Here is a 13,342-nt window from a genome sequence, read left to right as displayed (position 1 = left end):
CTTGGCAGTGGAGGGAGGGACAGCCGAACTGCGGATTGATAGCCTGCTGGGCAGCTGCAGCATGGGGAACTTAACGGAGCGGGGAGCTGATGAGGGGGCTGCCGGTCCACCTTGGTTACAAGCCCCCACCAGCTAGCTGCAACAGACTGTTCTTCCTGCAAGCAGTGGACAAAGCAGGTGGCTTGAAAACAACATTAGACGGGAGCATTGCACAACTTTAAATGAGCATGTTCCCTAATTGATCAGCAATGAAACAACGTTAACCGGGATGACTTTAAGTGAGGAGTTACTGTACAAGAAATTTAAAGGGCTCTCATTTGTGACATGGGCATTTTCTGGATAGAAAACCAATACAGGTGAGTCTCATCATACACGTATTTAACTTCTTCGAGTGCTTGCTCATGTGTATACCACAGTAGGTGTGCGTGCTCGCCACGTGCACCGGTGCCAGAAGTTTTCCCCTCAGCATAGGGGGAGCGCTGCTGCAACCCCTGGAGTGGCGCCTCTATAGCATGCTATCAGGGGAGCCGTGCGCTCCCCCACCCACCCTCAGTTCCTTCTTGCCGCCAGTGACAGTGCATCGAAACTACTTGCTCCAGCTTTGTTGCAGCTCATCCCAGAACTCGTTTAGTTGTTAGTAGTACCCGTGTTAGTTCAATAAAGTTTCAGCTTTGTTAGTTAGTGTTTGGGCCAGGGCATGCCCCGGGCCCCAGGATTTAAATTGTGCGAGTCATTCAGTGCCTAGAAGTGACCCGCACGCCAACTGTCTCCGCTGCTTGGGCGAATCTCATATCAGCGACCGCTGTAAGATCTGCAGGTCCTTTAAACCCAGAACTAAAAAAGAGAGGGACATTAGTCTTCGGGCCCTTCTCATGGAGTCAGCACTGGCCCCAACCCCGTTGCGCCGAGCGGAATCAGCACCGGGCACTTCGTCTTCGGTGTTCAGCGATCTCCCAGCACCTTACGGTGGCCGGCACCGTTCCCCATCCAAGAAGCAGAGAAAGGCGCCGTCCTCTCAGAGGCGTTGAGAGAAAGCAAGGGGTGCGGCTAGACCTGTGTTGGGCAGTCCCAGTCCCAGCCCCCCCCCCTCCCCCCCGGGCTCTAGAGCTCTGACTCAGGTTGAGCGGAGCAGCCCAGTTGCGTCGACTCAGGCCTCTCCGGACGTCCGCATTCCTTCAACACCAGCAGTCCTGCAAGCAGCCAAAGACATCATGAGTGCACCCGGACCCCGCTCTAGAGGCAAGCTGCCGCTGGGCTCTCGACAGTCGACACCAACCCAACGCAGATCCTGGTCAGGGGTTCGCTCTCGGGCCCGCTCGCCGCTCAGTGTCCTGTCAGGACACAGCCTCCAGCCTCCGCTTTCGTCGCCCAACAGGTTGTCTGGTCGGGTACCGTCAGAGCGGAGTTCCAAGCACCGCTTCACACTGAGTACAGAGTATCGGCGGGACAGGCGCAGACGCCGTAGACGCTCCCATTCCCAACAGAGCTACGGAAGCCACTCCCGACACGGGCGCCATTGCCGGTCACCCTCCATCTCTCTCGCCTCGAGGCACCGTGCCCATGGCTCCCGGCGGAGATCGCCAGCTCCCCGTCATCACAGATCCAGGCGTCGAAGTGTCTCGAGGAGTAGCAGCTCGAGGCAGCACTGTTCATCGACATCGGAGTCCTGATCCCATGGCAGACATCGCTCTCGGTACTACCACTCCCACGGCACCTATAGGTCATTGGTAACCCCGACCTCGACCTCCACGCAGCACCCTACGACTCAACTGGGCCAACCCGACCAGCTGATGGTGCCAGTGCTGCACCAGAGTCAATGGCAAGGGCCCCTGTGGCAAGGCCAGTGGTGCCAGTGGACCCCCTGGCCCCCTGTACACGCACAGCAAGGCCCTCAGTCAGTAGCAGGGGCATCGGAGGCTCCTTCAGCCACACTATCCAGACTTCCGAGGGATAGATCAGCGGGTCATGGATCCTCAGCACCGCACGAGAAGTTCGACCACCAGATGACAAAATTGCAGCCCCACCTCCCTCCGCACCGCAGGTGGACTTCAGGGCTCATCAGGAGCTACTAAAGCAAGTAGCATCGTCTCCAACTCCAAGCAGAGGAGATGGAGGGACCCTCAGACACGCTGTTTAACGTGCTATCATCCTCGGTACCGGGCAGAGTGGCCCTCCTACTGCACGAAGGGGTGGCCAACATCTCCAGTGCCCTATGGCAAACATCGGCCTCCCTCGCCCGCATATCGAAAAAGGCAGAGTGCAAATACTTCATGCTCACGAAAGGGCACGAATACCTTTATGCCCACCTGACCCCCAACTCCCTAATGGTAGAGTCTGTAAATCATAGGGAAAGACAGGGTCAACCAGGACCCACACCCAAAAATAAGGACTCTAAAAGACTGGACTCGTTTGGCAGGAAGCTTTATTCATCTGCCAGCTTCCAGCTCCGGGTGGCCAACCACCAGGCCCTCCTCAGTCATTATGAGTTTAACTTGTGGGGGTCATTGCCGAAATTCAAGCCCTCCCTCCTGGAACGTGAAAGGAAAGATTTTAAGGGGCTGGTGGAGGAGGGCGCTGCTACCTCAAAGGCTGCTCTGCAGGTGGCATCGGATGCAGCTGACACAGCTGCTCAGTCCATGGCCTCGGCCATGTCAATGTGCAGGGCATCATGGCTACTGCTGTCTGGGCTCTCCGCAGAGGCGCAGTCTGTGATGCAGGATCTTCCCTTTGACGGCAAGGACCTGTTTGCAGAACAAACAGACATGAGGCTCCATGTCATGAAGGACTCACATACTACCCTTCAAAGCCTCGGGCTCTACGTTCCTCCCAAGGAAAAGCCTAAGACACAAGCCTCCGTCCCTGTGCCCCAGCCGAGATATGAGCCCGCCTACAAGCGGTCCAAGACCCAAAATAGGTGACCTCAGAGGCAGCCTTCCTCTGCCCAGCAGCCTGGGCCCTCCAGGGGCAAGCAGCAGGGCAAGAGGCGGTTTTGACTAGTTGCATGAGGGTACCCCGGTGACCCCCAAGAGGACCCTCCTACCAATAAAGTTTGCCTTCAGCAACTACTTGTGTGCGTTTCTTGCGGAATGGTCCCGAAAATCATTGGACCAATGGGTCCTCAACACCATTTCCCAGAGTTACACGCTACAATTTGTCTCACCCCCACCCTCAGACAGCAAGGGGGATCCGTCACATTTATCCCTGCTACAGCAGGAAGTGGGTCAGCTCCTCAGCTTGGGAGCTGTGGAGAAGGTTCCGTGAGAGTTCCGGGGGAAAGGGTTTTACTCTTGTTACTTCCTGATCCGGAAGGCGAAAGGGGTCTCAGGCCATCCTGGATCTGCGAGACCTCATCGGTTCATGGCAAAATGCCAGTTATGTATGGTCTCTCTGGCACGTATCATAGCCACTCTGGACCCTGGCGATTGGTATGCGGCCCTGGACCTTCAGGACGCATACTTCCATATTGATATATTCGAGGGGCACAGACACTTCATTTGTTTCCTGGTGGGACAGGACCACTACCAATTTACGGTCCTTCCGTTTGGCCTGTCCACCACACCCAGGGTATTCACAAAGTGTATGGCGGTAGTGGCGGCCTACCTCAGACGCCAAGGGGTACAGATATTCCCCTACCTCGACGACTGGCTGCTCAAGGGCAGCTCATGGTCCCAGGTACAGAACCATGTGGACCTGCTCTTGGCTATGTGTGCCAACCGAGGCCAAGTCGACATTGGTTCTGGTGCAGCGCATAGAATTCATAGGCGCTCTCCTGGATGCCTCCAAGGCCACAGCCTCCCTTCCCCTGGACAGGTTCCAGACCCTGAAGGGGCTTATAGCCTCGGTCACGGATTTCCCTGTCACCATGGCCAGGGCATGCCTGCAGCTCCTGGGCCACATGGCAGCGTTCATGTACGTGGTCCACCACGCCAGGCTTCGGATGAGGCCCCTCCAACTCTGGTTGGCCTCAGAGTTCTCCCAGGCCTGGGACAAACTGGACATGGTCCTCTCGGTACCGGCGCAGGTGATTGCCATGCTACCATGGTGGTCCTGCCCTGCCAATATGCTCCAGGGAATTCCCTTCCGGGACCCGACCCCGTCACTGGACCTAGTGTCCAATGCGTCGGACCTGGGCTGGGGGGCCCACATAGGGAACTCACAGACCCAAGGGACGTGGTCGGCCTTGGAGCTGTCCCTTCACATAAACGTCAGGGACCTCAGGGCGATACGCTTAGCCTGTGTGGCGTTCAGCTCACAGCTGCGCGGCAAGGTGGTCAGAGTACTCACGGACAACACCACTGCGATGTTTTACCTCAACAGGCAATGTGGGGCGAGGTCCTCGGCCCTCTGCCGGGAAGCCCTCAGCCTCTGGGAGTTCTGTATAGCCCACAACATCACCCTGAAGGCTTTCCACCTGCCAGGCATCAACAACACACAGGCTGATCGCTTAAACAGGGTTTTCTCCTCCCAACATGAGTGGTCGCTCCACTCGGAGGTCACTCACCAGTTCTTCCGAGCGTGGGGCACTCCCCAAGTAGACCTGTTTGCGACCCGACAGAACCACCGTTGCCACAGGTTCTGTTCCAGATGCCTTCCTCCTGTCATGGTTGGGTCAACTCCTCTACACCTTTCCGCTGTTTCCCCTCATTGGCAAGGTCCTGGAGAAAGTAAAAACGGACAAGGCACGCGTCCTCCTGATTGCCTCAGCTTGGTCCTAGCAACATTGGTATGGGACCCTCCTGGGCTTGCTTGTGACCCCTCCGTGGCCATTGCTGCTCCACCTGGACCTACTCTACCAGGACCAGGGCCACCTCCTCCACTCCAATCTGGCCACCCTCCATTTGACAGCATGGCTGATCAGTGGCTAGAGGCAGAGGAGAGAAGATGTTCGGAAGGGGTCAGACATGGCCGTCTCGAAAGTAGAAAACCATCCACACACCAAGCCTACCTGGTGAAGTGGTCCAGGTTCTCCAGGTGGGCGGGCGAGCGGGGTACTTCCCCAATGTCTGCCCCACTCCAACTTATCCTCGAGTGCCTTCTTCATCCTAGAACTCAAGGCCTGGCCCCTTCCTCCATCAGGGTGCACCTGGTGGCTATTTTGGCGTTCCATCCGCTGGTCCAGGGCTGCTCAGTTTTCTCCTATGCCATGACCAGGCATTTCCTCAAAGGGCTAGACCGGTGCTTTCCTTATGCTAGAACCCCTGTTCCTCAATGGGATCTAAATTTGGTGTTATCCCACCTCACGGGGCCCCCATTCAAACCCCTGGCCAGATGCTCATGGTCTCACCTTTCATGGAAGGTAGCCTTCCTCATGGCCATCACATCAGCCTGGTGGGTCTTGGAGATCAGGGCCCTGACCTGCAACCCCCCTTACACAGTTTTTCACAAGGACAAGGTTCAGCTCCATCCACACCCAGCATTCCTCCCTAAGGTGATCTCCGCTTTTCACATGGGCCAGGACATCTTCCTGTCTATCCTCTGCCCCAGACCTCATGCCTCTAATGAGGAACATCGCCTCCATACGCTTGATGTGTGCAGAGCACTGGCTTTTTATCTGGATCAGACTAAGCCATTCCTCAGGTCTTCGCAACTCTTTGTTGCTTCAGCCGAGTGCATGAAGAGTCAACTGATCTCCACCCAGAGGCTTTCCCGGTGGATTACATTGTGCATCCACACATGCTACGACCTAGCAGAGGTTCCTGCACCACCTATCATGATGTCTCACTCAACAAGAGCTCAGGCCTCGTCAGTGGCCTTTGTGGCCCATGTTCCTATCCGGGACATCTGTAGAGCCGCTACCTGGTCCTCAGTACACACATTCACGTTGCACTATGCGATCGTCTCCCACGCCAGGGATGACGTTGGTTTCAGTAGAGCTATGCTTCAGCCAGGGAATTTGTGAACTCCTACCCTCCTCCATCAGACATAGCTTGCAATCACCTACTGTGGAATACACATGAGCAATCACTCGAAGAAGAAAGGACAGTTACCTGTTCTGTAACTGGCGTTCTTTGAGATGTGTTGCTTATGTCTATTCCACATCCCACCCTCCTTCGTCTCTGTCGGAGTTGGTCCAGCAAGAAGGACCTGAGGGTGGGGGGAGCACGCGGCTCCCCTTATAGTGTGCTATAGAGGTGCTACACCAGGAGTCGCAGCAGCGCTCCCCCTACAGCTACTGCTGAGGGAAAAACTTCTGGCACCGGTGCACATGGTGAGCACGCACACCTACTGTGGAATAGACATGAGCAACACATCTTGAAGAATGCCAGTTACAGAACAGGAAACTGTCCTTTACGCAAATCCAACTATATGCGCTCGGCAAAAAAAAAGAAAAACAAGATACCTGTAAATAGCGCAGGCAATTTCACCCACCATTCCATTCAGTGAGCGTATACCCCGGAGTGAGCATGAGATGGGAGATGTGAATCTGCTGTTCCCTCAGTTGGTCTCAGTTCCCACATGCCTCTCATCATGTGAGCATCTCACCGTGCTGAGTGTGATTCTAGTGTTTAAAGGTGCGTATTTTTCGTACACCATGGCCCCTAAACGCAAGCCAACTACTTCATCTGGTACTCAACCAAAGAAACAGTGATCTATTCCAATGCTGGAGGAAAAACTGCCTGTGTTGGACTTATTGAGAGATGGTATGTCGGTCTCAAACATGGCGCATAAATATGTCCGCAATGAATCTAGCATCTGTGCCATCAAGATTCAAGAGAGAGAAATTCGTCAAGCGGTGGCATCAAGTGCTCCAATAACTACTAAGGTGATGAGCCAGATATGTGATTAGACTTTAGTGAAGACTGAAAAGGCATTAAACTTATGGCTGGAGGACATGAACCGTAAACGTGTGCCTATTGATGGCAACACGTTGCGAGAAAAGAGGGGACAGCCTTCTGATGAGAAGGAATTCAAAGCCAGCCAAGGTTGGCTTAACAGTTTTAGGAACCACTTCAACCTCAAAAATGTGCAGACTACTGGTGAAGCTGCATCTGCCAATGAAGAGGCAGCAAAAGCCTACCCTGAACAATCAAAGAAAATCATAGAAGAAAAGGGCTATCTTCCGGAACAAGTTTTTATGCTGACAAGACTGGGCTCTTCTGGGAAAAAATGCCCAGCCGCACTTACATTTTGAAATCAGAAAGACAAGCCGCTGGCTTCAAAGCAGCTAAAGATCGTGTGACTGTGTTGTTTTGTGGCAATGCGGCTGGGCATTTAATAAAGCCGGGCTTGCTCTACAGGGCAGCAATGCCCCATACCCTAAAATGCAATAACAAAAATCTCCTGCCTGTGTTCTGGCAATCAAATAAAAAGGTTTGGGTGACGGCAGCATTATTTCTGCATTGGTTCCACAAGAGTTTCATTCCGGAGGTCAAGCGGTACCTCAAAGAGAAAGGACTTGACTTTAAATTGCTGCTGATCATAGACAATGCTCCTGGCCACCCTGCAGCACTCCGGTTTGCACATAACGACGTTGAAGTAGTCTTCTCCCCCCCCCACCAATACCACCTCCATCCTCCAACCTCTCGACCAAGGCGTGATTTACTGTTTCAAGGCCATATACACGAGGCTTATGTTCTCATGGATACGTAGCACTAAGGATGCTGATCCCAATCTTAATGTGATGGAGTGTTGGAAGTCCTTCAATATTGCCGATTGCATCACTTATATTAAACAGGCAATGAATGCAATCAAGCCTGAAACAGTCAATGCATGTTGGTGAAACCTATGGAAAAAATGTGTGAATGATTTTAAGTGTTTCCCGACCATTGACAAAGAAGTGAAACACATTGTTCAGGTGGCCAGGCAAGTGGGTGGTGACGGCTTCGTCAACATCCTTGAGGAAGAAATTGAAGAATTGATTGAGAGCCATAGAGAAACAATGACTAATGAAGAGTTAGAGGAACCGATAAAATCGTCTACAGAAGATGAAGATGATGACGATGGACAGGAAGAGCCAGCAAGTTGGAATCTTCATAAATTTGCTGAAGTATTCCAAGCAGCGAAACACTTGAATGATTTAACTTCTAAATATGATCCCTCTATGGAACAAAGCCTCAAAATCACACGTAGTATTATGGATGATTTGAGACCGTTTCAAGAAATGTTTGAGCAGCTCAAGAGACAACAGCGACAGTTGCCGATCACCATGTTTTTCAAGGAAAAACAACCAGCAGCAGATTAGCCTATGCAATCAACTTCTCAAGCTGAACCAGAGCCAACCACTTCATCTACGACTCGCTCTCCGTCACCCAAGCTCTCCGTCACCTCCGTCTCCTGGATCGACATCAAGCCCTGACGACCCCTTGTAATTAAAAATACAATACTGTGAAATTATATTTTGCATATGTACTCATATGTACTGTATATTACTGTATACATTTATACATATTACTGTACAGGGTTGTATACTGTACGCAAAACCATGTACAGTATACTGTACTTTATGGGTGATTTAAGGGATTTTCAAGGGTAATTTTGACTATATGCGATTTTCGCCTTACGCGCTGACTTTAGAACCTATCCCCTGTGTAAGATGCGACTCCACTGTACCTTTGTTACCAATCAAGATAGGAACAGGTGAACCTTGTCAGGATATGTCAGTATTGGTTAGTAATACTTTCCAAGGGGTCTTGGAGTTACCATATAGATAGAGATTTATAGTTTCTGCACCCCCAACAAATATTTTTCAGATAATGAAAACACAGCATAATTTTGCAACTTGTTCTTTAAGGTGGTTGATGCATCAACATGTTGAATGAGTAATGCCCATGTGAGAGGGTTTCAGGCTTGGAGATGCAAGAGTGCACACATTTCTCTCTGGAGTGTTTTGTAAATTGAGCTGTTCAGAGCAGGGTTTAAAATTGGGTTTGTGTAGTGTCTTTTTAAAAGAGTGACATTCACAAGAGTGACTTTTATGCACTATCATAGCTAAAATAATTGCAGAGGCTGTACTTAAGCTAATATTGGGCCCTTTGAGAAGGGTTAGTGGTGGAAAATGAAGATATTTAAAATACAGAAAATTACATTAAAGTTCCATATTTATACACTTAAAATCAGAAATGAAAATGTCCTGTTCTTTATAGTAATGCTAATAATAGCCATAGTGCAGAGGATGTTTTTCTATTCTGATAGCTAGATTGGACTAGGTAGCTGTGGACTGGATTGAACTAGGTAGCTGTGCAGATGCTGTGTGTCTGCTACTTCCCCACAAGTGGACAGAGCCTTGGAACCCATCAGCTGGTATACGCCAAGGAGCAACGGAGGCATTGTGAGCAAAGGAGTGTCACCAAGAACAGTGTCTTCTGGAGCTACTCTTAGGTTGAGGCTGGTGCAGGTTAGGCACTACCCCTTATTCAGGTTGAAAGACACAGTCTTGCCCTACATGTAAATGTGAATCTATTAATGTTAAATTTATGTCAAAAATATACAGGATGTGCAATGTGGCACAGTTTATGGGTATATTTGTTGTTGTGCTTTTTATTGTGGAATGTGCCTAGGAATCAAGGTGATTGAGTGTATTAGATAATTTTAATTAAATAAAACTGAGGGGGGGAAAATGAGAGATGAACAAATGGCTTTTCTCATGGTTGGGTAACAGTCATGTCTGCTGCTGATGCAGCAAGGAGGGCATGGTAGTAAGAATGCGTGCCTGTGTGTGGTGTTAAATCTCTCTCACTATGTAACACAACTTTCCTGTCACATGAAGAAATCTGAGAAGCCTTTAGTGATTCATATTCTGTATATTATGTTTTTAATATCATGTTTTTTTATGCTGTACTGCTTTTACCTTGAAAATAGCATTATGAGGGCTATGCATTTAAAAAAAAAAAACGGTGCTTGCAGCTGCCTACACTCACTGACATTCTTGGCCAACGAAATCTCAGTGCACATCAGGTTTCCTCACTCACCCCTGCCTGTTCACTCTGTGTAAAGCAGACAACGTAGAAATGTGTATCTACAGCCCAAACCAGCTCTTTCAGCTTACCTGTTAAAGCAGCCAGAAGAGAACTTGCTCCACCTGCACCTGAAAGCTGAGACCGAGTGCTACACCTTCAGGCCCAGCAGCCAGTCTTGTTTTAGGCAGCCATGTGCTCTAATGGCTGGGGGCGGGGGTGTAGAATTTGTTTTTAACATCTGTTTTTGGAGGGGTTTATTGTTGAAAACATGTGGGACCAATGTGTTTTAAGAAAGAATTTGAATAGAAGGGTAGACATTTTGCATGCATGAAGAGGGAGTGAGTTCCAACGTAGATTCAGCAAGATAATTTGCCGGGTGCATAACTTTTAAGCAACTGAGAAAGCCCTTGAAGTCACTGGGCCTGTTGACATGCTCAAAGTTAACTCACATGCCTAAGTACCTTGCTGAATCAGGGCCATAAAGGGGGAAGAAAGCATGAGGAGGACAGTGGGCATAGTATATAGGAAGTCCACAAGAGGGACTGGAGGGCCATAGGTAATGGATTGGGAGAGTCCTATGGGAGAGAATGAGAGCTGAGATGTAGGGAGAGAGGAGCTTGAAGATGAAGACAACATGGAAGAACAGTGATATCAGTAAAGTGGTGGGATCAAAGCATAATAATCAACATCAAGTGATAGCCAGGAAGTTATTTTTGTACCAGTTTATACAAAGCTTTTTGGATTAGTTGCAGATTGAATTCTGCACTTTGCTTACAGGTACAGAAATACACTCCAGCCAGTGAAGAGCATCTCTCTCCGGAGCTCCAGGAGTGGCCGCCGTATTCACCAAAACGTTCCACTAGGCACAGTGATGGTTTTGTCTCTTCCTCCTTGTACACGGGAGCCATGTCAGCAGGTTAGTGAGGTTGACCTGAATGGTAATGTCTGTAATGTCATGGTGATAAATTTTCCTCAATTTTAATGTTCTGACAGCAAGCTAGACTTACTCATTTTGTGTTCAAAGTAGAATTCAGTTCGTAGATGTGAAGGCCAGAAGTGACCATTATGATTGTCACACTGTCTGGAGTGGTTCACAACCATGAGTGCCAACCTCAGGGCAGAGTATCAAAAAGCAGACACCCCAAATTGGTGGTATGTTCTTTAATTAGATTTCACCAACCTACTGAACTCCTAAAGCACTACAACAGTCTTACCATGGAATCACAGACAGTCCCTTGGGCATTGCTGTCTGTCTTGCCATCCCATCAAGCTGCATTTCATTGTAGTGGGTGCTATACACCAAAGATCACAAAAGATTCAAGTTGCGCTGTTCAGACATAACCAGAGACCTGGGAATTTATTTGGAGAGAACTCATGAATTTAGAGACTCAGAAAGGTTATTCATGCTTCACAAGGATCTCGGGAAAGGTCTTCATGCTAAGTGGAGAGGCAGCGTAGTCTCATGGATAGGGCACTGGAGTGGGCATAAATAGATCTGGATTCTAATTCTGTCACTGCCTGTGGCGGGGTGACGACTCACTGGCGCGGCGGCTCCTGCTGGCTGTCTCAGGAATTAGCTCTTTCCAGCCAGGAGCGCCCTCTGCAGGCTGATGTCTCACCTGCCACTGCCCCCCGTGTCCCTCCCAAACCCCGGTTCCCTTCTACTTCAGGGTTCTGCCCCCAGCAGCAACCCACTGTCTCTGGGTCTCCCCTCCCAGGGGACCCCCAACCCTCTATCCCCACCTTGCCTCAGTGGCTACTGCCAGTCATCATCTAGCCCCCGCTCCCTGGGGCAGACTGAAGTCTGTAAACCACTCATCATCGGCAAGGGGGTTAGGACCTGCTGCCTTTGCCTAGCTCTGGGCTGCCCCTCTGCAGCCCCAGTACCTGTTTGTAGGCCTTTAACTAGGCCTGCAGCCTGGGGTTTTGCTAGGTTGGAGCTCCCCAGCTCCCTCTGCCCTTCCCCAGCACTGCTCCACCCTAGGTACCCTTCTCAGCTCCCATGCAGCCAGGTCTTTCTCCCTCTGAAGCTAGAGAGAGAGTGTGTGTCTTCTAGTCTCTGGCCTTCAGCCCTCCTATAGGGCCAGCCTGATTGGGGTATGGCCCCACTATGGCTGCTTCCCCCAATCAGCCTAGCTTTCCCCCCGCCCCAACCCTCTCCCAGGGTTGTTTTAAGCCCTTCAGGGCATGAGCGGGGTGACCACCCTGCTACATTGCCACTAAATTGCTGTGTAGCCTTGAGCAAGTCATTTCTGTGCCTCTTTTGCCTCTCACCCTTTTATCTGACAAATTACACTGTAAGATCTTCAAGGCTCTTATGTGCCTACCCCACTGGGGCCTCTGGGTGCAATTGTAATGTAAATACTGTCTGCCTTCTCCAATCAGATTGAAACTGCACACCCGAGAAGTTTGCTTTGGTTGCTAAAAAGGCAGTGTGAGACAACTGTGTGAGATCACTAGCAAAAATGAGCATTTTCTCGCAGGAGAAGTTTACAAAGCAGCCATTTGAGCTTCATTGCCTACCCTTTTAAAAAACAACAGTAACAAAAACCACACTGTAGAATTGATGTAGAGGTACTGGCTGATATGGTGGCCAGTGGGAGCATCCACCTGGCCACTGGTAGGTAGGAATCTTTTCCCGGTGTCTTTCAAAATACTGGTTTAGTATGGTTTGCATTTGAACTAGCATAGAGGATCCCAGAGATACCAATATGTATTTGCCTGAGTTTAGTGAGCAGGGTCTGAAGTATGTCCATTCAGCAATTCTCAAAGCCAAGGTCCAGCTCAAATAGGCATGAAGTTTAATTTGAATATTGTTCACAGTTCTTGTTAGTGCCTCCTTGGTTATCATCCTGATGGTCACTAAATTACTGGCTGACAGCAGAAAACTCAGCCTCTGTGCCTCAAATTACCCACCTGTAAATGAGGATATTATTTAATCAGGATTAGTAAAACTGAGAGTTCTTAATCCACATAGCATCTCTCATCCGAAGTATTGTAAAATGCAATAATAAAATTATTATTAATTAATAACTGCAACTTTATTGGAAAGTATTTTAACTAAAAAAGCTATTTCCTTATTTTTATATAATAGTGCCCTTAATTATAGAACAAACCTCATCAAAGTATATCTGACAGTAAATATTAATTCTTTGTCTTTCAAAATGTTTCTGCAACTGTGAACTACAATACCAAAACTGTTGTTGAACAACATTTTGTTTGATAGTAAAGTATGAGTGTACTTAAATAAAAACCCTAAATAATGAGATTCACGTATAAATATCAGTTTCATGGAGTTGTGAATTGTTATAGTCTAAGGTCATAGGACACTACAGAAGTTGGAAGTGCATGAGCCCACTGAAGAGGAAAAAGAACAATTGTAGCCGCGATCAGTTTTTTTGTGCACCACACTAAAATTGGAGCGCTCTCTAATTATTATTCAGCTA

General features: G+C 49.4%; 1 protein-coding gene across 2 annotated transcripts in view; it reads left to right on the top strand.

The window, feature by feature from the left end:
* DLG5 (discs large MAGUK scaffold protein 5) overlaps positions 1–13,342 on the top strand; it is a 201,713-nt gene that overhangs the window by 153,993 nt on the left and 34,378 nt on the right. For both annotated transcript variants that reach the window (XM_045024440.1, XM_045024441.1), the window contains one exon: positions 10,674–10,812. In XM_045024440.1, the coding sequence (XP_044880375.1) occupies positions 10,674–10,812 (139 nt within the window). The remainder of the gene's footprint in view (positions 1–10,673; positions 10,813–13,342) is intronic.

This window comes from Mauremys mutica, chromosome 7, assembly GCF_020497125.1.
Source record: "Mauremys mutica isolate MM-2020 ecotype Southern chromosome 7, ASM2049712v1, whole genome shotgun sequence".
Classification (NCBI taxonomy): Eukaryota; Metazoa; Chordata; order Testudines; family Geoemydidae; genus Mauremys; species Mauremys mutica.
Note: the sequence above shows the minus strand (reverse complement) of the source record. Positions and strands in the feature narration are given on the sequence as shown.